Genomic DNA, 26,733 nt, shown 5'->3' with positions numbered 1-26,733 from the left:
ATGTATAAAAGATTAGATCAGAACTGAGTATCAGTGAGGCACTGGGGATGATAAAGACAAGTCTTATGAATATAAAGACAGTTTTTAATTCCTAGATAACAATTTATCTTAAGTGATATAATCCATAATCCACTTTAACTTCAAATGTACAAGTGAGCTCAATCCTCAGGCTATTGAGTTATTAGAATCACAGAGACTCTCCTCAGTGATGACTCTAAAGTCCTATTTCCTCTCCAAATATAGTGGTCTCCTGGGTATAAAAGTATCTCAAATAAATCACGTTTGAGAATTAGTTAGGATGCATTTTGCCTTCAAATTTTTAAACCAAAATTGTACAAGACACATTTATAGTTAAACGGATTCTGGAGTTCTGCAAAGCTTCCTATAAACACCATCAATCCCTTTCCCCTCTGCCCAAATCCATTCTCCTAACTTTGATGTAGAACTTATAATACGTATTCTTATTGAAAATTTTTCCTTATATCTAATAGATATGCTTACATTTTTCCTGTTTAATATTTCCATTTGAGTTGCCCCTGAGTTTCTACTGTGTCAAACGCAAGAGGTGACTTTCTTTCATACCGCTTACCCATCCACCTCTACCGTGAGTTTCCTCTTCTGACTCTAGGGTTCTCAAGGAAGGGATATCATAATTTTCAAAATATAGGTTCTTTTCATTATTTTCAGTATTAGAAGGGAATATACTGTGATTCCCTCTGCTTTGCTGTAGAGGTACTTGTTGTCTCCTGTTTTATTGGGTGCTTGCATGAAGTTTTCACAATGTAATACACTTCTTTGCTCATCATTGAACTCACAAAAAAGTCTCTGGATTTTTCAGGGTGCACACACCAGTGTTTTCTTCCCGAGGGGCAGACTTATGGCCCACTCAGGCTTGGCAGTTTGGCTGTCACAAAATGAACCCTGGTGTCATTACCACCATAACAATTCCTCTATGTTTCATGCCATCTTTCATGAATCATTCACCAAAAAGGTTAAGGGATTAAACTAAAGCTTTATACATTAAAAAAAAAAAGAATGAAAGAAAGAAAAAGATCACATGAAATCCCTTTCCTTGCCAAATCAGGAAAAGCTACCATATTATTATGGTTGTCAGTAATCTCCCTTGATCTCCTTCAGTGTCTCCAGGGGAGCAGCTGTCCTTCTTAAGAGAAATAATCGTCTATGTTTTAGCTTGTGGTTATATAATGGAAAAAAAAAACTTTCTAAAGAGATTTACATTTCCTCTGAGGCTGGGAAAATGTTTCATAGGAAAAGAAGATCAAGAAAGAGTACTCTGATACAAGAAATGCTCAGAAAGTTGGTATTTATGAGGGTTAGAGCCCTACTGAGAGCTACCATGTCAAGACATATCTTCTTTCACAGTGTGCACAGCACTGTCCGTTACGTTACCTGCACTGTCTTTGAACTATCTGGATATAAATTTTTAGAAGAAGCTTGCTCAAAAGCTTCAAACTCTTGCAAGGACAACAATAGATTAGACAGTGGAACAATAAATGAATGTTTACTTCTGACACATCGGAGGCACATGATCACAGTCTCTCCTTGGTGCTACGACCTTTGCCCTGTCTCCTGCCACACAAAGAAGGGAGACCAGGGGAGCGTACCAGGCAGCACACAGTGAAGCTCAAAGTGTTACCAAATGATAGGAACAATGCCAAGTAGTTGGTAGAGTCAAGCTCATGGGAATGTTTTATTTTATTTTAAAGAATAACGATTTATGTGTTAAATAAGATAAATGGGTATGACTGATATGACATATTCAGTACATTTTATCAGGAATAGACAGAATGGCCAAAACAAAAGACAGAAAACAATAAAAATGACTCATAATGTAATATATGCCACAGCCTTAGCAGTAATTTCTCTTTTCCTCAATGGGTGGTAAATATATGAAGGTGAGAAATCAATCATTTATGATTTAGTGTGATATGAGGTAGTCTTGATCTACTGTTCAATAGTATAAAAGTTTAACTAGTATACTTATAAAATTTTGTATGCAGTTTCTTATTCAGTTAGGTGCAACTAGAAAAAATAGTGATATATTCCCACTTCAAAATAGATACAAGGAAGAACAAGATAAAGTGAGTAATGAAATTTGACCAGTATGAAATGTGATAAACAACACTTACCATAGTCAATACGTTAAACACTATAAGAAATGATGTTCATGAGACCCAGAGTGTAGGTAATGACATTTTTTCCTGATTGATGGAAGAGAAAAGAGAGGGTAAATAGCTTGGTATAGCCATACAACTGGTAAGTGACAGAGCTTGAGTTCAAATCTAAGCATTCTGGGCTTCATAGTTTCTGATCTAAATATTCTTGTTTTATCCATAATCCACCCATCCTCCTCTTTCTGTAATGTAGTGATTCTTGCAGGATAAATTGTTGCTTTTTATTTACCCTTGTCTCTCTTCTCTATAGTATCTTCATTTCACTTGGTTCATTGTCTCCAATATGATGTTACAACTTACTCGTTAGTTCACATCTATTTTCGCAAGCATAGGCGTCCACATATTTCATTTCTGTTCTGCCTTAAAGCACAGTCAATTTCCCAGCATTATTTGCATACATCTCTCTTCATTTTCCAGGTATTTTAGGGATCCCATATATATATATGTATATATATGTATATATATGTGTATATATATATTTATGTATATGATATATATATTCCCAGGTTTCACATCTACAAATACAATTCTTGGATTCAAAGCACAATCTACAGTCAATAAAATTCAAGAATTGTTTGTTGATTATTCCATTTATTATGGGTTAAATGCAATGACAAGTTTGTATAGCCTCTCTACACCCAAGTTTATTTATTCATCTATAAAATAGAGATAATAAGGATAACTGAATCATAGAATCTATATAAAGAGTAGTCTATATTCTTCATATATATGTATACATATACATATATATGAACAACTGGATAAGGTTATATGACATAATGACATAGTAAGTACCTGATTTACAGAATGACTTTAACAATAGAAGTTACTGTTGTCATCCTTATTATTCATAGTTTTGAACAGAAACTGTCAGATGTGGAAAAGTTCTAAGGCTTAATTCCTCTGGCTTAGGATATCTGCAATTATTTTCTGGCCGTGAATCTCATATAGAGATTAGCTCCCATATCACTCAAGATTGTTTGATACAAGTGAACTGCCCTGTGGGTGGACACTGCAGTTAGCACTCACATTGCCACAATAATGTGTGTGAGAGTGCTCAGAAGACAGTAGCAATAGAAAGAGACAATGACCGGATATAGAAATTAGCCTTTTTCGCCATTGTGTGAGCAGGGTTTTTTTTTTTTTTTTTGAGAATTTTACCATCATTTGCTGATATTGAAAATAATGTTATTCTTTTGAATGCAACTGTATGTGGGTGACATGTCTTAATAGAATCAACAGGGACATCTCTTATTTTACTGAGACTGCTCTGAACAACTAAATTAAAACCCTTACATGAATCAGAAATAGACTTAGAAATGCAACAACCAGTTCAACCTGAAGATGGCGCTGTAATGGATAACGGTATTTCAGTATCCCACAACCTGAAGATGGCGCTGTAATGGATAACGGTTATTTCAGTATCCCACAACCTGGATTGCCTTTTCCTTTTCTAATTTTCTTTGTTAATTTTGGAGTAAAAACAAGAACCACATAATCCAACAGGTGAATATTAAACATTTATTTTAAACACTAAATCTATGAAGTTGTAATTTTAGGGTCTTCAGATTAGTTATTTATTTACTTTTGCATTTCTTCATGTTGTAATTGCCAAATCCATCAAATTGCAAGAAGGTGTGACTTTTAATGATGTGTAACCAAATACAGCTAGTCAGAAGCACAGGACAGGGGATTGCTGATGGTGCTGGCTGGAACTGAAGGGAAAGAATACTGTTACTATCAGATGCTTTGTGCTATCATGCTATTTGAGTTGCTGAACTACATTGGATTCAGTGGAGATGGGTTTCATTCTAACTGTGTTGTTCATATCCATAAACAAGGTAGCTTTTATATGGATGAAGATGTGGTACCTGATGCATGAGTTTCTTCTCTAGTTATAAATATTATTTCTCTTTCTCATTCCTTCCCTTCATGCTTTTTACCTCCATCTACTCCTTCGTTATAATGGAGATGTGAACTACAGTAAAACATAATTAGGTGCAGAAAACTGTTCAGTAGTTGTTAGTGAAACAAATAACTCAGCTCCTGTGTCTTGGAAATAAAGTTCTTCACCATGTCAGAGACGGTTGCAAGGCAGTAGGACAGTAATTCTCTATAGCACCCTCTCTGAGCATGCAAAGATTTCTTTATATAGAGCTAGAATTTCTGTCCTGCATCTCTTAAGACGAGGAGTTTGTCTTTCTTGTCCCACAACTGATACACATGAAAATGGAAGGGTAGGATCATTGTGTGTTGATACATCTCCCGGGATTGTTCAGAGGCAATGAAAAGAGACAAGTACAACCTCTTTGAAAGATGATGCCCTCAATTCTCAGTTAAGATGGATACATTGTAAATGGGAGCACGCTGCTGTCTATTGGCAGGCAGGTCATTGGAATGCCTGGATGTGGAGAATGATAATGCTGTGTCTCTGTCATGTCTTTTCATTTTGCACTCACTTGAGCAATTGCAGAGATGCAGGAGCTAGTGTATCGGTTATAAAAAGGGCCCAAATGAAGGACCACGGATGGATGAGTCCGGATGGCCGATAACTGACAGTGCTCAGGGTCCAGAAGGATGATTGCATTGACTTTTTGCATTTTTCATGCAAACGAGGATTTGACAGCTGTCAAAAGGGCAGACTGGTCTCCAGCATCCCCAGAGATCTGTGTGAATGGTGTGCTTTTGGAGGAGTGATTACAAACACTAATGGGCTCTGAGAACCACAAATCATCAAGCATGTGCTTCCAAGACCAACTCACCATAGGGTCAGAGTCATGAAAATTGGATTTTAACAATTGAATTTATTTAGCTTTTTCCCTCTCAAAGCATAATCTCCACCTTGAATGAAATTGCTATAATGAGGGGGGTAAAGATTTAGCACAATAGGAAGTAGATAGGGCTTAATTTTGTAGTCTGCTTTATTGTCGTTGCTTGTTAATGTGCCTGCTTTGTCCTCGTGCCCACATTTATGAGGGAATCCAGACTAATTATCACTCCTGCAACGCTTCTGTCTCCTCAGAGCGCGAGAATGGGAACTACTCATGCCTTGGCTGAGTTACATGTTCAGATTCTAATCGTACAGTTCTCCCTTCTTGTGAGGTTAAATCTTTGAACGATGCAGATGTGAGCGAAAGAGCTATCTGGTGCTCTTAAAACGCAAAAAAGTAGAATCAAGAGCCATGGTACACACTGAACTGAAATATTTGAGTAGCATATGGGTGGTTCTGGTCACATCTTCTGGTGGTGCAATCGTTAGGACGTCAGGCCTGGAAGAGACCTAATTATACTTTCTTCAGACTCATTTATGGTAGAGGATGAAATATTACATAAGAACATAGAAACTTGCTCAAGGAGGCCCAGTCAGGACCAGCTCATCTGGAAAAGAAATTTTGACTTGTCCTCTTTTACAATTGTCTCAATATATTGACTTAAGATCTGTGCAGAGTGTGCCTATTTCAGAGAATATATAATGGCAAAAATATCTGAATAAAGTCAGCCATCTCTTTCAGATGAATTTTATATGTAATTTGTGATTCTTGTATGAAAGTGTATAGGATTGTAGCGCCCAGCTGTCAGTGATTTGGGCCGTCATTCGCTGAGAGATATTAGTCATCTTTTAGTCTTTTTTTATTATTCTCACACCTGGTAAGTGGCTTTTATTGACTAGAGACCAAGCTTCCTATAATTCACAGATGGAAAAGCTTCCTATTACAAACAGATTGTCTCCCCACAGCAGTTACCTGGCCTGCAGTGTTCAAAGGTTCATTACTGAGAATGCATGGGGTATGGGCATGGATAGGCAAAAAAAAAAAAAAAAAAAAAAAAAAACCAATATATTTTTTTGTGTTATTTTCCTATTGGTTCATTCAGTTCTAAGAAAATAAGTTGAACAAAACAGGGAGTATAAAATCCAGTGCCTATTTCCCACAATAGTTAATATGTGTAAAAAGAAAGTTCTTGAAAAAAATTAAATGAGATCATGTAGTTGTTTCTAAGTACAGAATTCTAATCATGGCACATTTGCATGCATATGTCACATAAATAAAAATGGTAGCGTTCAGAAGCAATCAGTCAGAATCAGTGTTGGATGAAAGCAGGGTATGACTGGGTTGGTTTGCATTTGCAGAAGTCAGGTCCTCTCAAACATATGAACAGATAGGTGGAGAAAGATATATTTAAAATCTATCAAAAACAGAGCGTTGACTCGGTACTCACGGGGGTGCTGAGGATCAGTCCTCTAAAGTCACCATTCTTGCTGTGGTGAACGCTGATTGTTTCTCGAGGGAAAAAAAAATTCCTCGGTATTAAGCATCTTTAGACACCATTGGGTTTCCAGAGCTTAATCTTTATCCCTTGCTGAAAACAAACCAGTAAGCTGACGCTACTGCCTAAACAATAGAATAAAATTTGTCCATCTGTCATTAAGATAATTGTTATTGATTTGTCCCCTTGTAATTTTCTGCTTTTTGTTTTTCAATGTTGGTGATAAATCACACGCACAACGGGCACCGAGCCTGTATTTGTGTCTATTATGTGGTCCTGATAAGGCCGGGCAGCGTTTTTTTGCCTTCCTGATGCAACTTATTGAGATTGATTGAAGCGCTTTGCTTGTCCTATCCCAAACACTGCGTAATTAATGCTTCATTATGTTAATCCATGCAAATGTGAGGGTATGTGTCTGATTGGGAGGTGAGAGAACAAAAAGGAGTTAAGAGTTCACTCCAAAGTACAAATTAATTTATTGCATTGTTAACTGCCCTCGGAAGACTGAGGGAATAGGCTTCAAGAGGAATGAAAGAAAAAAAAAAAACGTGCACAATAAAAACCCAGTTCTGCGTCTTTTAGAGCTAGTGGCACAAATGATGAGCACAAGGACATTCAGTCACATGAGAGACCTCACCTGGGGGATGATCTCAGCAGTTCGCATACCTCCCTCTGGAGTAAAATGGATAGGGACAGAGACACTAGAGACTATTTCATAAATATAAGACATTTCCATCATCCACAATCTCAGCCAATTATTTGCATATTGTCCTATGATTCTTCCCAATCTTCACAGGTATCATTCTGATTATGTCATAGTGTGTGTTTGTATGTCTGGTCTGTGAGTTAATTATTATATGTAATATTAGACGTAACTGCAATTTCTATGATATAAAACACTATAATGAGGGTTTTGTATATTTTGATAGGTTTGGTTTCACTGATTATTATTATTATTTTGTTTAATTTTATTTATTATTATTTTTAATTATTAGAGGTAATTGCCTAGGAAAGGAATTATTAGAGTGGACATCTTTTTATGGCTTTAAATACACATTGCTATTTTTAAAAGCATGTTGCACTTCCAATATCTCACATAGAGACCAATAAATGGCTACTGAACTTAATTAAGCAGAGCCCTCCATTAAACTGTCATAACTCTTGAGGTTACCCATTAAGTCAAGTTATTATATCTAATCATACCTTAATGTGAGCAAAGGGCAGTGCCCCTTTTGCCCACTAGGTGACGCTATTTTAAATACAGTTTTGGAATGGAAAGCATGCTTGCAGTTCCAGAATATGAGTTTGAGACTGGATTTTGAGTTCTAATCTAGGCAAATCCAGGCTACACAGGATGGTCAGGTCTATATATGTATCAGACAGAAAATTGTACTATTGTCAGGAACAAAATTTTGATGAGAGAGGGGTTTAGAAACAGAGAACTCCAAACAAAATCTGAATTTTATTCCTCAGTGTTAATCAACTGGAGATGTTTAGAGGAATAGCTGTAAGATGTTCATGGCTATTGGTTCTATTGCTAATTTTTTGATTCATTTTTATTGAGTTCTACATTTTTCTCTGCTCCCCTCCTTGCCTCTCCCCTCCCATCAACCCCCTCCCAAGGTCCCCATGCTCTCAATTTACTCAGGAGATCTTTTCTTTTTCTACTACTCATGCAGATTAGATTTATGTATGTCTCTCTTAGGGTCCTCATTGCTAATTTTATTTGCTCTCATTTCTGGTGGTGACATCAGTGTCTACAAGTGATGACAAAATGTGGTCATGCCCATTTTGCTTCTTAGTGTCTATGACCATTTTATTGCTGCAATTCAAGTTTGAGTAGCATTCGAAAAGCTAAGTTGTTGACTGTGTATTTTTATTTAATACTTGGTTTTATTTTTGAGAATTTACTATATGCATTCATGAATGCATACATACACATAACCTAATTAGTTTATTTAGTACTGTTCTTACATATATGTATTTAGGGATGACCATTAAGTATTAAATAACCTATAGAGAAGTTCATCCCTGGAGAAAACAGTTCTTTCTCTCACAGCATCCAGTCATTGCCTGGAATCTTTGTCTAGGAGTAGCCTGGTGAAGTCTGCCACATCCATGATGGTATCCCAATTGGTATTCTCAGGACAAAGGTCTTTTTTTTTTTTTTTTAGGAAACTATAGAGTTAAGACTTCAAAAGTTCAGCTCCCTGTCATATATGAAAAACACAAAGTAGCAGTATGCATCCTGGTCCTCTGGATCTTAAAAATCTACCCCCTCCCCTTCCTCCTTGAGCTGAATTATAGAGATATAGGTATTGTAGAAGTCAGAAGTGCCAACCTCTGATACTGAAACAAACCTGAGAGGTAGAAATAGACTCTAAAGTCAAAGATATTTCAAAGTCAGTCTAATCACTGGGATACCTATAAGCTACAAGCCTCCACTTCAACCTTTTTTCTTAAACCAGCTTAATATATTATTTTAAATTAAGACATGGAGTGTGTTTATGTGTTATTCCACTTCTTTTTTTTTTCCTATGAAAGAAAATGTTTAGAAATGCTATAAGCATTTGTATAGTAGCTGTGTTCATCTTCACAGGATGTGGTCACTTGAAAATCCATTACAAAATGTCAACAAATACATATCATATGTGAGTTCCTAATTAATATAACCAAAGTGCCAACACAATCTACAAATTCCCTGTTCTCAACTCTAGCCACGATAGAACTCTTAGTTGCTGATATTAGTGTTTATTGGAGAGGTTGTACAAACTCAGGAACCATCTATAGTGTCACAGAAGGTCACAGACTTGGTCCTTGAGTTGATGGGACAGGAGTTCCTTCTGATATAGGTGCAAACCTCATTCTGCCATCATTCTTCATGGACAAAGCCAATGAAGCACCTGCAGAACTTCCTCCAAAGATTCACATGTCGTTTTTTAGTTACTTTGCAGAATAGCAGGTTGACTAAATGGTTTCTGAACTATAGTCTCATACCTTGAGACCTGTCTCAGTTTGTTTCATTTGGTTTTTATTCACTTCTGGTTATATGTCATTTTGTGCAGCCTACGACCATCCTTTCAAGTCACCTATAAGCGGTAGTCCAGCAAACATTGGCTTCCTGTCGATGGATAAAAAGTATCTGTTGATAAGTAGTCAACACTTAGATGAACAAGAATGCAGTACAATTTTCTCTAATGCAATTTCGCCAAATCCCAAGTCGTGAAAATGCTAAATCTTTCAATTTTGAAAATGTATATGCTCTATAGAATATTGAATTTTGTTAGTACCTGGTAATACTTCTTATTATTAGATAGTACACTTCTGAATCTGCATCTCCCTTTAAAATATTAATAAGTCGGGGACCTACAAGAATCCCAGTTTATACAAATCCTTAAATCAGTGTAAAACAAGTCCCCCTTTCATCTCAAGGTTGGTGTGTAAAATAAATTATGAGAGCATTCACTCTGTAGAATAGGCTGAAATTAGCAAAAGGAAAAATGGACAATGTTGTATTTAACCTGCACTTGAATCTTACCCTCATGTTGCTAATGTTTATTTTACTCTGAATCTTTGGCAGAAGAGGATCATATGGTGATGTACAAAAGCAGCTTCAAGTAAAAGCTATTTTAAAAATAAATCCAACCATGATACTGACTGTGTCCTGGAAATAGTGGTGTCTTGTATCCTGGTGTGTCTTTAATCTTTAGATGCTGATTAATAAAGGGCCTCCATCTACCTTGAGGCCTGAAGCTTGTGAGGCAAATAGAGGACTGATTCACAGGAACCATCTCAACATCTTATCATCTTGGCTTTATCTACTTTGGAGTCATTGAACATGTTAAAGTTGGCAAGACATTTTAATCCCCTTGAGAACACCATGGCCCAATGCTTTCTATTAGTTTAATGTGGATCTAAATGAAAGAAAGAAAATAGATTTCAGTAAACTTTCAGACACCATTTTTGATTTGAGGAGGTAAGAAATGGGTGTGAACATATGTTCAGAAACATATTTTCTAGGCTGTATCAAATTATTGATCCATTTGATGGTTAGGTGGCTTATTTCTTCACATATTTACCACATGGGATACACCTAGTTTTATTTAGACCCAGGAAAAGGCATGAGGAGAAAATAGGGCTAAGTACAGGCTCTCTAATAATTAGATATTTATTATCTGGCTTCTAGGGACCTCTCCCTCCCCTTCCCTTCCCTTTGTAAGTTCATATCTCATACTCAAGGTCTCTGCTCTGACAGTAGAACCACAGATTGGGGTAGGCTTGAGGAGAGAGATTCTGAGCAATCCCCTGAGCCCTCCTGGTGGATGCTCAGGATGGGAACACAAGAGTCATTTTCTGAGCTGAATTATTTCCAAATCCATAGATCAAAAAGGAATTGCATTGCAAGCTCTTTGAGGAACATAGGTTTCTCCACTTTGTCCTTTATCCCTGATTGCAAATTTACATGACCATGAGTGGTATAAATATTTGTACATGATGGATTTTCTAGACTCACAGTAGCTAAAAGAGGGTCTATATTAAATATATCAATTAAGATCATGTATTTTTATTTATTTTATCTCTGAACTGGTATGACTTAAAATATTTTATGGAGTCTATATTGTTCAAAGCATAAGAAAAGAGAACAAAATTATGTGAACAGAAATGTTAAAACAAATCCTATATTAGATTGGAGCAATCTAGTTTTGTTTACTAGCAACTTTTCTTGTTTGGCTGTGATCAAAACAGTTAAAGCATCAGATCTTGTTGCCTGCACACAAAATGAAGTTACTTATTTTTCTGATCAGTAAGATCTCAAGAGGCAGCCAGGTAAACTCTGGTTTACCTTAAATACATCACCGCAGATACAGTAAAGCATGAAGAGATAGATACTTTCACATGCCTGTGGGATTCAACTAAATTCCAGCAAAATCCTCCTGCTGACCAAACAGCTAAAATGAGGTGTAAGCCTGATCCTCACTTTACACTGCACAAGAGACCAGAGCTCCCCGTATGCAAGTGACTTTCATTGTCATCACTTGTTTTCATATCAATAACATCCATTGCCTTTTCCATACCAAAGTGAGAACACACTTTTCATAATTTCTTCTTGGCCAGAGAGCAAAAGTCTTAGAAAGAAAAAATAGTAACTGACTTCTTCAATATTGTATAAAATTCATGCTGACTCTGATTTTGAAATTGTAATCCAGACTGGCATAACACAATGTAAATCTTACACAATAAAGAACAGGTGTCATTTGTGTTCTCAAGGCACACATTAAGTTCGCAGATTTTCCATCTGTGGGTAAGATGAAGTCAAAAATGAGATAAGAGAGAGCTGCGCAAGAGGAAGCAGCTATACTTCTCTGGGGTCATGGGTGATGGTAGGAAACGGTCCTCACAGATGAATTATATGGATGTTTACATCGTGATAGAGATCATGTGTTAAACTAAATAAACTCAGCACATTTTATGCTTCTGATGTTTTTTAATACGGAAAATTGAGTTTGAAATTTCTTTTGAGGATTCAGGATAATACACAGATCCCCTAAATGGTATTAGCATTTTTTCTATCCTTCATACAAACCTGGTGTTTAGTATTTTGATGTAATTTGAACTTTTACTAGTCCTGAATTGTGATATTCAGGAGATTATTACTTTGCTTTGATTCTCACAGATTTTTACTATTTTATTATTAGGGATGATGTGAGAGAAATGTATAAAAATCAAATAGGAAACATTCCTGAAAAGGAGCTTGGCAGAAATTCATCTCGAATGATTTAAAACAAGATTAAACAACTTCAAGATGCTAAGTGGCATCTATGTGGCATCAGCTGTCACACATTTTTTTCCTCTCTGGGGCTGTATGTTACCAAGGCATCTTTTGAGAAACTGGCTGAACTGTGGCAGAGAGAGAGATTATGCTGCATTTTACAATAGGAAAATGAAAGAGCTTTTGCCTTCATCTTAAACATATTTTTATGTAAGCCCAAGAACAAAGATAATTAGGATTATTTTAAAAATATTGTGAATGGCTTTTATAAGATGCTCTGAAAATAAGAGGTGTATTATATATCATTGATAATTGAAATATATTTTCCACTAAATGCCTGCTCTGTACTGTTTGGAAATTCCCTGAAAAAGAACTGTGGGATGCAGGAAATTGGACCAGAGGAATGTGTAGGTAGGAACTATTATCCTAGACTAGTGACTCATGGAAGAGCCAAGGAATCTGAATGGACAGTAGGCATTACACGTTTTTTGATCATAGACTGGAATGCATGAATGGACTAATCTATTGGATAATATCACCTTTATTCATAGTCCAGAGATTCAATGTTATTTCTAAAACCTTCAAAATTGCTACATCTATTGTCTAAAAACATGGAGGATTTGGCAGAACAGGATGCATGAAGGCAGATCAAAGTTTGGGCCCTCTTCACTATTGACATCATCATCTTCTTAGAACATGGGTCAACAGACTGTATCCCAAGGTGAACCAGATGTGGCCTTTTGTCTACTTTTAATAACAACATTTTATACATTTGAAAATATTTTCTGAAAGATCAATATTTTATCCTTTATTTAGCCACTTGGCCCACTAAACCCAAATTTGTACACTGTCTAGCCATTCATGGTCAAGACTGACCACTTGTTTTCTCAGAGTGTATGAAGGAATGTTCATACATGTTTTGTTTGGTTTTGCTAGGCAGTTGCTAGTTTATTTGTCAGTTGGTGTCTCCAAGATAATTACCTATTTTTTGGGTTGTTTGCTTGTTTGTTTTTAGTGTGTTGATGTTCTTTAAAGTCTTTTCCTAAATTATTTATGGTTTTTCTCTATATATGTTTTATTTGACAATTACTTGCTAATAACTCTGAGTTAAGTGTGAGCTACTAAGAATGTGTAAAATAGACAGGTGTGCTTCATTTCTGCTTTCTTGGCATCTACCTTCTCATAAAGATGAAAGTCTCAATTATATGATGTTCAATAGGAAGATGGAAGACCTAGAAAAGACGATTGAAGGGCTAAGTCTGAAGATGCTGTTTGTCAGAGTTTCTATCTCTCAACTGGCTCTAACCAATTATTTTAATTTTGTGTGCTACAAATGTGATCACATTATATTGTATTCTGTTGCTAGGACTGCTTGTTGGTACCCCAGACCCCCAGAAACTGTATTAATTAAATCACTGCTTGGCTTATTAGCTCTAGCTTCTTATTGGTTAACTCTTACATCATTTAACCCATTTCTAGTAATCTGTGTTTCTCCATGTGGCTGTAATTTACCCGGTAAAGTTCCATCCAGAGTCTGGCGGGAGCTACATGGCTTCTTTCTGACTCTACCCTCCTTTCTCCCAGCATTCAGTTTAGTTTTTCCTGCCTATCTACCCTATCAGGCCAAACCAGTTCTTTATTAACCAGCATACAGAGGGGAATCCCACATAGTTATTTGACTTTAAACTTATAATAACTTTGAGATATTCTTGTCAATCACTACACATAGAAAGTTAGGTGAATGCCATCAGTGTTTTTTTTTGTTGTTGTTGTTGTTGTTGTTGTTGTTGTTTCAAATCTCTGAGCAAGGACAGACCCTAGTTAGGAGATTTACAGGTGCTCTGTCAGCATGTCAGTGGCAGCTATCTCTGTTAAGGAGGAGAAATGAACGTTTCTCCATGCTGATGTTTGTTTCATGTATAAGACCTTTGTCATTTAAATTCACTTAGTTCACGTGTACCATGCAATACAAGTTCATCAGTCCCTTTGTGGTTTTAAGGGTAAAAAGAATTTTTATTCTCACACCCTGGGGCTAAATACATTGAACCCGTGTAAACATTTTACCCGACCCCCCAAAAAAAAGAGGGAGAGAGAGGTGGGGTCTTTAAGAAAATGCTGATCTCCTGGGCAGTGCAAGGCTCATTGACTTTTAATGCCAAAGCTTCTGTCCCTATTATTATCATCATGAGTTTTCATCTTTGAAGTCACCATGGTCTTTGCAGAAAAAAAAAGCATTTTTTTTTTCTGCCCAGACAAGATACAGTAAATATCAAACAAAATGAGTGACAGTATTTTAATGAAAACTTTTGGCCTCCATTTTTGAGAAAATTGGACTTGTTATAATACAAATATTTTATCAGTTTGGGTGCCTACATCAAACATCATACCACAGTGTCAGCCTTGAGTTCTACTGAATGTTTAAGGGCTTCCCTGGATCTGTCAGACCTTTCAGAAATTAATCCTTCCTGTTTGTGATAAGAGTTTCCATAAGATGAACAGTTCATTTCTCATGAATCATGAGAAACCATCCCATGCTTTGTCAGCAGCATAACCTCTGCAGCCTTTTATCTTCAAGAGAAAAAGACCAGCCTCTATTTTATGGCTAATGAGGTGGGTTGTAGGTCTCTTGGCACTTCCATTAACTACATCTCTTTGTGTCTCATTTTCAACCCACGGGAAATGTGTCACAGATTTACTGTGAAGTAAATCTCTTCATAGAATAGATTTCTGTCCAAATTTGAGGGGTTTTGTACAAGCAGCAAAAGTGGGCAGATAATGTATTCCTAGACTATTGTGGTATACAGCTGAGTGTGTCCTAGCATTTTTGTAGCCCCTATTTTCCTTCTTTCATTGATGATTGAATTGATTCCCATCATGTAGTACTCACATAGAAGGTTAGCAAGGAACAGACCCGCCAAAACCCCAGGTCTCTTGTCCACCTGGCATGAAAACACTCTTTGGGAATTGACACTGCTTTTATTTTCATATAAATTGCATAACTCACTTTGGTGATTTGCTTAGAGTTATTAGCGGCTCTTTTCTTTTATCAGTTACTGAATCTTAACTCACCATGAACTCTACCTGCCCAATGAGTCCTATATCTGGTCATTCCTTACTATTTCTACTGCAATAGCTTAGACCAAATCCCAGTATTTCACGTCTGTAGTATAGGAGTAACCACTTTGCCAATCTTCTTTGCTTCTCAAAACAGCAACAAATTAGATCCTTTTAAAACAAGATCCCTCAAATCTGGATCTATTAAGTTTTGGAGTCTAGGTAATTCATTCTTGGGAGTATTTATTTGTTATGTTGTAAGATGTGACACAGTGTCCTTGGACTCTCCCCACTAAATGCCAGAAACAATCTTCCTGGATAAAAACCAAAAATGTTTTCAGACATTGCCAAATGTCTCTTTAAGAGCTGCTGCTGGTGCTACTGTAAAACAAAGGTAGCCAATTGGGGGACTCTTTTCTCCAGCTCTCTCCTTAGTTGTGTGTAGGTCTAGGATTGACCACACAAGATTCCTGTGTTCCATGTTATTGTGTTAGTTGGTGTTACCCCTTGATCAGGTCCTATATAAGCAGCCATATTTATGAGATTTTTGTGAATGTAGTTGCTCTGTCATTTCTAGAGATGAAATTTCATATCCAAGTATACCCTATTCTTCCAACTTACAATCTTCCACTTTCCTCCCCAAGTCTTAAATGCTGGAGTTGTAGAGTAGGGAATTAAGTTGGGATGGAATGCCACATGCTCACTTTTTCTCTGCATTTTGATCACTTCTGGTTTTCTATGATGATATCTCTGCTACAAGGGGATGTTTCCCTGAAATGTGCCCCCCCCCAAATGGTTAGCTAATACCAAATGGTCAGTCCTGAAGTAAAATATCTATAAAAATAATCTGGTAAGGACTGAGAAAGGCATATTTACATATTTTTGGAAAATATGTATATAACAACAACTTAAGAAAAACACAGGTTGTAATTGTTAGTTTTTTACTCTTTTACTGATTCGGTGCTTTACTCTTTTGGCTTTGGGAAAGGGGCTCACCAACCAGCCGCCAAATAAATCACACAGGGATTTATTCTTATTTATTAATGCCCAGTTTTAGCTTGACTTGTTTCTTGCCAGCTTTTCTTACACTCAATTATCCCCAACTACTTTTTGCCTTGGGGCTTTTTCCTTTTCTTACTTCTGTATTTCTGACTTTCACTCTACCTCCATTGCTGTCTGGGTGACCGGGTGGCTGGCCGCTAATGTCCTCTTCTCTTCCCAGATTTCTCCTGGTATTTATACTCTTTGCCTGCCTGTTTCGCCTATTTTTCTCTTCTGCCTCACTATTGGTTCTTTATTGAACACATCAGGTGTCTTAGATAAACAAAGAATCACAGCTTCACAGAGTTAAATAAATGCAGAAAAAACAAAAGCAACACACCTTAACATTCCACAACAACAAGTTATAAGTAAGAATAAGGAAAGGGTGTATGGGAAGGATTGGAGGAATGCAGGGAAGGGGGAAATGATGTAATTATATTCAATCTCAAAAACTAATAACTCTCAAAAACAATCAGAAAAATAAAAGAACGGATTTCAGTGATCCAGTCACGGTATTCACAAACACATAAGCTGCCATTCCTCCTGCTTTGAGATGGATTGATGAGCAATGCAAAGGGAGAGAAAGATAACTTACATTTGACCACAGTGGGAGGTGAAATTTCAAACACAGGGCAGATTAAGCAGAACATCAAAGTTTCCCTTTTAAGTGTTAATGTTGCACGGTTCTTGGAAATGATAACCTAGATGTCAGGCTATGCTACCTGTTGAACAGAAAGAAAAATATAATTCCATTATAATTTCTCCAGTATCACACAGCAAAATTGAGCTGAGACTTAAGAGGTTTGGCCCTGGAAGCAGAAAAGGGCTGAGAAAGTTACTCCCCACTCCCAAGTGGTTCTTATCATTTTTCTTCACCATTGGATTTAGCCAGAGGACACTGAGAGAGTCGCCTCGGGCACACTTTTTGCCCTATGGAAGCCTCAGATCTGCACAAAGCTTCCTCTGCTTTGCAGAAGACGTCCTGTGCTCTGAATTTCTGATGTGGAGCCTCTGTGTGGGTTCACTGAAAGATTTTTGCCGGGGCAGTTGCTTTTGAACTGCACATCTTGTGTTTCTATTTCTGAACTTTGTTCTTGTCTTGTAAAGGGAAAAAGAAATTAGGGCCCACCATGAGAAGAGCAAACGAGGTTCAGCAACCTTTCTGGGGAGATAGACGCACTTGTTACATTGTGTCAGTGAACTTCCCAACGCTGAAATCACTGGCTGATTCAATCATGGTAGCATTCCAAAGGCTGTCTTCTCTATGGCTCTTGGACTAGTAAATAGAAATCCATGGACTGTTTGATTACTTTCATTATATGCTAAGGAAAGAATTTTATAGATGGCAGACTGGCCTGATAAAATATAGTATATCAAAGTCTAGCTAAAATTCAGTCTCCTGGGCAGGCATATAGATCTCTTGTGTAGTGTACAGAAAGCTCTGGGTTTAAAACCGCTGCACTTTGGGACTGGAGAGATGATGGTTCAATGGTTAAGAGCGAAAGCTGCTAGTCTGGAGAACTCAGATTTGATTTCCAGCACTGATGTGACGGTTCACAACCATTTCAGCCATTTTTTATTTTATATTATTTTTCAGACAGGGTTTCTCTGTGTAACAATCTCGGATGCCCTGGGACTCACTTTGTAGACCAGGCTGGCATCAAACTGACAGAGCTCTTCCTGCCTCAGCCTCCCGGGTGCTGGGATTCCAGGCATGTGCCGCTACCTCCAAGTTTATTCTTTCATTTTTTGAAGGCGTTAAAGTTTGTTGTTGTTGTTGTTGTTATCTGTTTCTTTCTTTGTTTGTTTATGAACAAAGACTAGCATAATCTGTTTCACTCTGTAGATGGTCTTGAACACTTCATTCAAAGTCACTTGGTCCAACTGTCTGAAGCCCTCTGTCCTTCGTTGACTGAAGGCAACCCTGATGGCACATGTTCAGTCTGTATTTCTCATTGAGACTATGGCTGTTAGAACAGACAGGCATGAGTGAGAACGGTGGAACCCTGACAGAACTTCTGTGGCTGACTCCAATATAGCTGCTGGTGACCCATTTTGCCTTCAGATGACCAAGGAGGAAAAAGCTCACAACCACTTGTAATCCAGGGAATCTGGCACTTGCTTCTGACTTCCAAAGGCACCAGGCATCCAAGTGGTACCCAGACATACATACAGGAAAAACAGCCATACACATAAATAAAATAAAATATGAATATAAATAATAGAACTCCAACAAACAAAATATACAAAATAAATTTGATTTTGAATAAGAACAAATAATATTTTTCTGTAATTGGCCTACCAATATTTGTTTCACCCAAGTGATTAGGACATATTTATTATACTAAAGATATATTTATATACGAATATACATATAATAGAATATATTTACTTATATATTTATCTACATACAATTTGTATCTTTAACTTTGTAAAGTGAATCCAGCACTCTAATGAAGGAAAAATTTTATTTCTTTAAATTTTTCATCTAAATTTTTGTTCAATCTGCATTTCAATAATTCTTTATAAAATATGTTTGTTTTTCTTTCAGGAACATATTTCTGCATTGCTTATATTCAGGGATAAATACCATATATCTAGTCCATCTTGATTTCTCTTTCTTAGGTTGTTGGGCAATGAAATCTCTTAGTCTCTTTTGAGGGCTCGAATGAGCACGGTCTTCCCAACAGGTGACCACATACTCTGAATATTATTTATACTCAGCTTCACATGAACATACAAAATGCTGTCAATATCATGACACAGAACCAGATCTCACTGCCAAGTGTGCACAGAAGCCGTACTATAGTACTGATTTTGCTTTTACCATTGCTTTATTAAAAGAAACCTTTATTCCAACTTCCAACGACGATTTTTCTTTTCTGAACAACGAGTTGAACTACTTAGGTATGTAAAATCTACCCACAGATAGCCAGGCCTTCTTTGGATTCACTTTTATAAGCTTCACTCGCACTGGGCCTTTGGTAGGTTCACACCTCTTCTGTCTGAAAAGCCAGACTTTAGTCTTGGGATAGTATGAAGTTCACAGAATGCATCCTCAGACCGCACAAGAGGCAAGTCGTTGTCTTGACACTCGATTGCACTAATAGACAAATTATCCAGCTAAATGCCTGATGCCCCAATGTTCTAGAAAACTAGAACTGAACTGCTGAGTTAGGATTAATCAAAAAAAGAGGGAGAGTCTTACAAAATATCTCGTTAACCAAAACTCATTGTGGAAGAGCGTTGCCACTGTCACAGCTGTTCAAAAGATATATATCATAGTTTTTCATATGGCTATTCCATGAAACATTCTTATTGTCCAAAGCAGGAATTTTTATTCTATTTCACAGAGTGGAATGTTTTGTTGTTTGTTTATTTGGTTTCTAGTGGAGGAGGGCAGAAGAGTTCTGGTTGTAATAAAGGATGCTCTGTCCTAACACTGTACACGTTGGTCTCTGTCTTGGCTCTTTCCCTCTCTTTCTTCAGTCTCTTAAAGAAAAGTTAAATAGACAAAATGCTTGTTGAAAAGAGTTGGCCAATTATTTGCCCTTTTAAGATAATTCCCCCAAACCTTCATTTTCTTGCTCAGAAAAAGATATGTCTACAATTATAAAATGAAAAAAAATCTAAATATATAGAATCATGATCAGGTTGTCAGAGGAACACCTGAATTCTCTGGCTTTAGTTTGGGTCTGCACTTGATTGTGAACAAGGTTCTTAAGCTTTAGTACAAGAGAATCCCTTGAAAGGGCTGCCAAACACAGGCTGATTGGCTGTTCCCTTATCACTGTTGATTGACAGGCCTGTGCAGTTGCCTAGAAAGATATGTTTACCATGTTCCCATGTGATGTTGATTTTGCTAGTAAGAATTCTTTTCCAGAGTTTACATTTTTATCTACTGAACCCCATGATATTCATGTGCCCTTAGGAATCCTGTTCATTTCTTCATTTTATTATAATGGTTCTATTCCCTGACCCCATTTCCTAGCCTCAGAAGCATTTTAAGATTTTTCTCAGAACTAAATACCTGAGTTACAGCTGCACACATCCACCATATCTGAGTGCTGCAAAGAAAATTGTATCCTCCACAGAGTTATTTTAATTTCATTTGACATAGATTTCTTTGTCTTAAAGGAGAGGGGTTGGTACCGGGGTTATCTGGCATAGTTCTGAGGACGTGGACCCTATCAAAACCTTTAAGCATCTCAACGTATATATGATTTAAAATAGATGGAATTATGCATAGCCGGTCCTGAGGGGACTTGTGTGACATTGTCCAATCTCAGGCTCTTTCAGGAAATGTCTTTCACGTCCGTGCTACTTTTCATCATTGTCTTTCACATTTTCATTGTCTTAACGACAAGATTTACACTGTGGACTCAGAGCGGGATTTCTGAATCTGCAGGGAGCAATGTTTGATATTGTAGATAAAATGTCATACCTAAAACTCCATTCTAGGTTAGACTGCCCCTGTGGCTCACTGGGCTTTGAAATGAGCAAGAATATGATAAGGAGATAAAACACAAAGGGGCATGAATTTATAGAAACAGTTTTAACACTTGACTATTTGTAGAGTTTCTAAAAATGGGTTAAAGGCAAGCTCCTCCTCTAGATATTCACTACGGTTTGGGAGCTTTTGGTGCTTGTAGTGAATGTTTTCTTGCTGAAAATAAATACCTCCCCCACCCCCCAAACAAAAACTAAGACAAAAGAATTAAGGCAGAATAATTCATTTTGGCTCAGAGTTCAGAGGAATTTAGAATCCATCATGGGGAGGGAGGGCATGGTGGCAATGGTGGCAGGACTGGCCTGGCTTGGTCCGTGTTGCTGAGAAAGAAGAATGGAGATGCAGGTGCTTATCAGATTTCCCTTTTAGTCAGTTTGTGCCCTTTGTCAAAGGGATATTCCCATACACACATTGGTTCTACCCTCCTCTGTTCATTCTCCTGGGGGACATTCAGAAAGACACACTAACATGTTTATTCCTTTACGAATTTGATTCAGACAAGTCAGACTGTGAAGATTAACTATCAAAAGTAATTTATTTCTGTCCTAGGGATTTTATGGCTGAGATGAGACGAATTTCACAATGACTGCAGCAACATTTTTTTTAAAAAAAAAGCATTTAATTGAGGTGTCTTACATTTTCAGAGTTTTAGTCCATTATCATCATAGTTCAGTATGGTGGCCTGCAGGCAGACACGGTGCTGGCACACGGGCTGAGTACAGCTCAAATTATAATTGATCTTAATAATAAAAACCCAGAGTCAGATATCGGGGTAAATGCTGAAAGATCAGAGAAACAGAAGAACAATCCCAGCCACCTCTTACTTTGCCAACTTCTCAGCTGAAAAGGGGTATCCTGGCTCTACAAATCTTCAGGCTGAATGCCTTGAACACTTTTCTCTTCCCACCTTACTCTCTCTGCCCAGCTATAGGCCTTCCTGTCTCCACCTCCCTAGTGCTGGGATTAAAGACATGTTACTCCTAAGTATTATGATTAAAGATGTGAGCCACCACCTCCTGGCTCTATTGATCTTTGAGATTGAATCTTCGTTTCCTGGTCAGGGAACCAAAAAGAGAGAGAGAGAGAGAGAGAGAGAGAGAGAGAGAGAGAGAGAGAGAGATTGGATCAGTCTAGTGTAGCCTAGAATGGCCTTGAACTCACAGAGACCCCTCTGTCTCTGGATCCCAAGTACTGGGATTAAGGGTGTGTTACACTACTGCCTGGTTTCTATCGCTAACTAGTGTGGAATATAACTAACTCCAAACTCTGATCTTCAGGCAAACTTGGTTAGATCACAAACAAAATATCACCACAGCTGAGACATCTTGACCAACAAGCAACAGGAAGTGGTCTGTCTCACTGGACATGGCTTGAGCATGTATGAGAAGTCAAGGCCCACATCTACAAGGTCCCACTCCCTCCAATAAGACAGACAGGGTACAAGAACAGGAAGCTGAGAACTCCCATTTCAACTTTAAACACAAAGGAAACCAGAAGGAAGGGGAGGCTGTAAGTTTTCAAAGCCCACGCCCAGTAACGTATTTCCTCTAGCAAGACCACATCTCTTGAATTCCCCAGAGATCACCGTCAGATATGGACCAAGTGTTCAAATACCAAAGACAATAAGAGACTTTTCTCATTTAAACCATCACAGCTAGCAAGGGTAACGGATGCGGCCCAAATTGTTTTTGAAGACCCTTATATTGCACTTTATCCAGCAACAGGAGGGCTGGTAGGTTTCTCATGCCTAGAACTGGGAATTTTGTCCGATAGGGCATGGCTTGTAGTGGAGGTACCACTATCACATGTCACATGACTCCATGAGTATGCATATATACACATATGCATGTATACACTTTGTATATATACACATATACAAAGTTGATTTATAAAATATTATGTTTCCATGGTATCTCCAAATATTCTCAGTGTTATTTATTTTTCTTCCTTCTCTCTCCTTGTATTATCATCCTATCTCCCCAGTTAAAGGCTCTCCCTCCATTTTCCAAACTTGGTAATAGAGAATGAGAATTTGCTAATATACATTAAAGTCAATAAATGATACATTAACAGATTATTTTTAGACATATCAAGTGCTTTACAAGAGGTCAGAGAGAGTTTGTTCCTCATATCATCTGAAACTTTGACATTAAAGTCATTTGTCATTCCTCAAATAAGTCTTTTTACTTGATCTGTCTTTTCTAAAATATTAAGTAATGTGAGTTCTTGAAGTTAAGGAGATTTCATTTATTTCAAGGCCATATATTTAAAGTATAATTGTTATAGAGAGAATTAAAAAAGCTCAAATTGCCAACGAGCAGCAAGGGTAATTGTGTCATAGAAAAATTAATCTTTATTTAACTTTCCTAAACCATCCACTCACAGCACTGAAAACTGTCATAACCTTCCTGTTTCACAGTAAGTAGATTATTTATTTGTGATAATGGGCACATATGCTCATTAGCATGCTGTCATAAACAGCTGTGCTAAATGTATTATGTGCTCTGTGACATAAATAATATACTCAGCATGAGGTTGAGTTTAAAATATAGGCCCCGGGTAGAACAAAAATGCAATAAATGTTTTTTTAATATAGTTGCCTAGTCTTGCATTGTGAATTTATTTCTTCTGTTTTAATGCTACTTAAATGGAAATTGTGGACATTATTCTGATGAAGCATCTTGACATTCAATAACATTAGAACTTTTTTTATGCTTTCTTGCCCTTAGTGCAGCTCCAGCCAGGTATTTCTGACTAGGTTTTTTTCAGACAAATAAGAAAGGTGTATTTAATTTAAAATATATCTGCATCTCAGCACCCTTAGTAAGTTCCATTGACAGATGCCTTCAACACACTCCTGTGCCAATACCTTGCAAAATGGGAGTTGAATTGGAAGTACTCTGTTTCAGTGAATAGTTCTGTTTTATATGTGAAGGACATGAGTTCTGAGGATGTACACGAACATTTAGAATTCCACATATTTAAATGATATAGACTCGACAAGAAGCAAGATATTCAGACTCCCAATCAGATACACTTTCCACTCAAGAAATAGTTGCTTCACTATAATTGGGCCAGTTGTGTAAATATGGAACTGTATGAGAAGGCTCTCTAGTTGGCATGGACAGGATCAGATCGGAGCCATTAAGGTCCTTTACCTGTATCATGTAGCATTACTATGATTTTATAATCAATATTAGTTTGAGCAAAACAAAGCTGTAGATGCTTTCTTTGCATCAGTGAACTATTTGCAACTATTAGTGTCCGATCATAAGTGATAAGATCACTGGGATTAGATCACTGGGAATGCCACAGACATAATGTCCATCATTAGAAATACTGGCTGTGTGCACTAAAAACCCTGGAAGGAAACAGCTGCAGCACCTGCATTTCCCTGGAAATCAGGAATAATTATGACCATGAGAGCCAACATAGGTCAGCCCGTGATAAGAATACTGATTATATTAATTTAGATGTTTGCCACTTAGATCATAGAAAGCTGATAAGATTTCAAAAAACTACCAACGGTGTTCCGGATAAATTAAAAAAGCCAGAGAACCCGAGGCTGCCATTTGGCAAAGAATAAAAGCTTGATTTAGAGGTGTTTTTATGAAATTAAATGCAACTTCAAATGAATAAAGACACTTACAAGAATCTTATCCCTACATGTATGATTTCATGCAGTGTGGTTCAGGAGAAAGTGGGATTAGATGGTGGGAAAAGAGTGCAGTTGTGCTTTAACAAAGATCCCATTTACGAAAGAAAATACTGGGGAAGATTGCAGAACTTATACATATAGATTACTCAAAATTAAAAAATGTCTTGGCTTGAAAGACTTGATACACACTGTGCAAAGCCCATGACCTCCTGAGAACTTTCCAAGGTCTTTGATTTATCAATCTGAGTACTAGTAATGACTATACTGCTAGTCTTCTTTAGTTATGCCTGCTCCATCCCCTCAGGAATTTTAACTACTATCTTAATCCTTTTGTTGACTGCTTATGTTTGTTTACAAATCAACTGCAGTAGTCTCTTAGCTAAGCCCACAAGAAACTCCTGGAAAGAGACAGAGTGACTTTGGGGGTTACAAGCAGTAGCCTTATGACTTTGTTGGGCAGGTGAGATTTATCTATACTTAATCCCCCTGATGTCTATTCTAAATACCTTTGTCAACAGCACTGATTTTAATTTTGTAAAATAAAATGGGTAGATTTAAAAATGCCAAGAAATGCTAAAATGCAGATAACAGGATTAATCAAGTCTCACAAATCTTAGTTGTCACACTACTGACTGATGAAACTTAAAAATATCTGTCTTTATAAGGAAAATACTCATTTTAACTGTATAAATTTTCAAATAATCATGGATGTAATAATATTTTATCCATAAATTATGAATTTTTGTTTTATTAGTAATATTTTCTGGGCCAGTTGCTTCATTAATTGGTGCTCACATAAATGTTATTCTTTTGTTTCAGAGAGTATTCATGATCTGAAATTTATCAATATGTATAGCTAAAAAAAGGGGGCTTCTTTTTGAAAAATAACTTTTGAAAGGAAGTGTTGAAGAAATCCATATTGAAATTTCTCAGAATGTGCGAATTCATTTCCCTTCTGCTCTCTTATTCCAGGTTTTCAAATCAAACCTTTCACGTCTCTTCGTTTTGTGTCTGAACCTTCTGATGCTGTCACAATGCGGGGTGGGAACGTCCTGCTCAACTGCTCTGCAGAGTCTGACCGAGGAGTTCCGGTCATCAAGTGGAGAAAAGATGGCCTCATCCTAGCCTTGGGCATGGATGACAGGAAGCAGCAACTCCCCAATGGCTCTCTGTTGATCCAGAACATACTTCATTCGAGACACCATAAGCCAGACGAAGGACTTTACCAGTGTGAGGCATCCTTGGGAGATGCTGGCTCAATTATTAGCCGTATAGCAAAAGTTGCTGTAGCAGGTATGTAGATATTTTTCCTTTCTTCTACTTATCTTTTCTATCCTTTTTAGGAATAAGCAATAAATAATCCTTGTAAAGGCAATGCAAGGATTATTTTATTTTAATTTAAATAAAATAGTTACATAAGTTGTCGGATGGTAGTTCATCATTATCAGGCTAGCTTCACATAGTTATTTGTGTGGTGAAAACAATTGAAATGACTTTTTTAGCAATGGTGAAACACACAATAAAATCATAACTTTGGCCACCATTCTGAGTCTAGAATATGCATGTCTTCTTTTAATTAATACTTTTCCCCAATGTCACATAGACCCCTCCCCTCATTTCTCACCCATCTATCCCATCAAGCTTCTTGTAATTATCCTTCCATTTTCTGTAAGTGTATAAGGGCAATCATTTAGATTTGTCATGTATGGAATCTAAAAGCATGTGTTATTTGTTGTTTTTTTTTACTCATTCTTTTAGTCTAATATGTTTTAGGCTCATCAACACTGCTAAAATGCCAGATTTTAATGGATTAATGGCATTCCATTAGGTATCCGACTGGTTCTTTACCTACTCATCTGCTGATGGTCACATAGGTTGATTCTAAACTTTGATGTTGTGGCTAGTATTGAAGGAGGCTTGGGGTTACCAACATCCACTTGCCCCTTCATCCCTAGGAGATATGGACTCAGTGACATGCTTATAATATCTTATGCTGCATCAACTTTTAGTTTTCTGTGAAATTTATCCATAATGACCACATTTTAGTTTTTCTACCAACAGCATACATTTGTAAGCAAAGTAAAAGAGGCCTAAATGACTCATATCTCGGGTTTTTTTTTTTATTAACTTTCCTTTTTCTTTTTTTCCTTTTTTTTTTTGTTTGTTTGTTTTTTGAGAGAGGGTTTCTCTGTGGCTTTGGAGCCTGTCCTGGAACTAGCTCTGTAGACCAGGCTGGTCT

The 26,733-nt window shown here is 37.1% G+C and overlaps 1 protein-coding gene across 2 annotated transcripts in view; it reads left to right on the top strand.

Annotated features, from left to right (window-relative positions):
* Dcc (DCC netrin 1 receptor) overlaps positions 1-26,733 on the top strand; it is a 1,026,209-nt gene that overhangs the window by 348,866 nt on the left and 650,610 nt on the right. For both annotated transcript variants that reach the window (XM_026783657.1, XM_026783656.1), the window contains exon 2: positions 25,467-25,787. In XM_026783657.1, the coding sequence (XP_026639458.1) occupies positions 25,467-25,787 (321 nt within the window). The remainder of the gene's footprint in view (positions 1-25,466; positions 25,788-26,733) is intronic.

The sequence above is a fragment of the Microtus ochrogaster genome, chromosome 18 (assembly GCF_000317375.1).
Source record: "Microtus ochrogaster isolate Prairie Vole_2 chromosome 18, MicOch1.0, whole genome shotgun sequence".
NCBI classification, from domain to species: domain Eukaryota; kingdom Metazoa; phylum Chordata; class Mammalia; order Rodentia; family Cricetidae; genus Microtus; species Microtus ochrogaster.
This window is presented reverse-complemented; position numbering and strand designations above follow the sequence as displayed.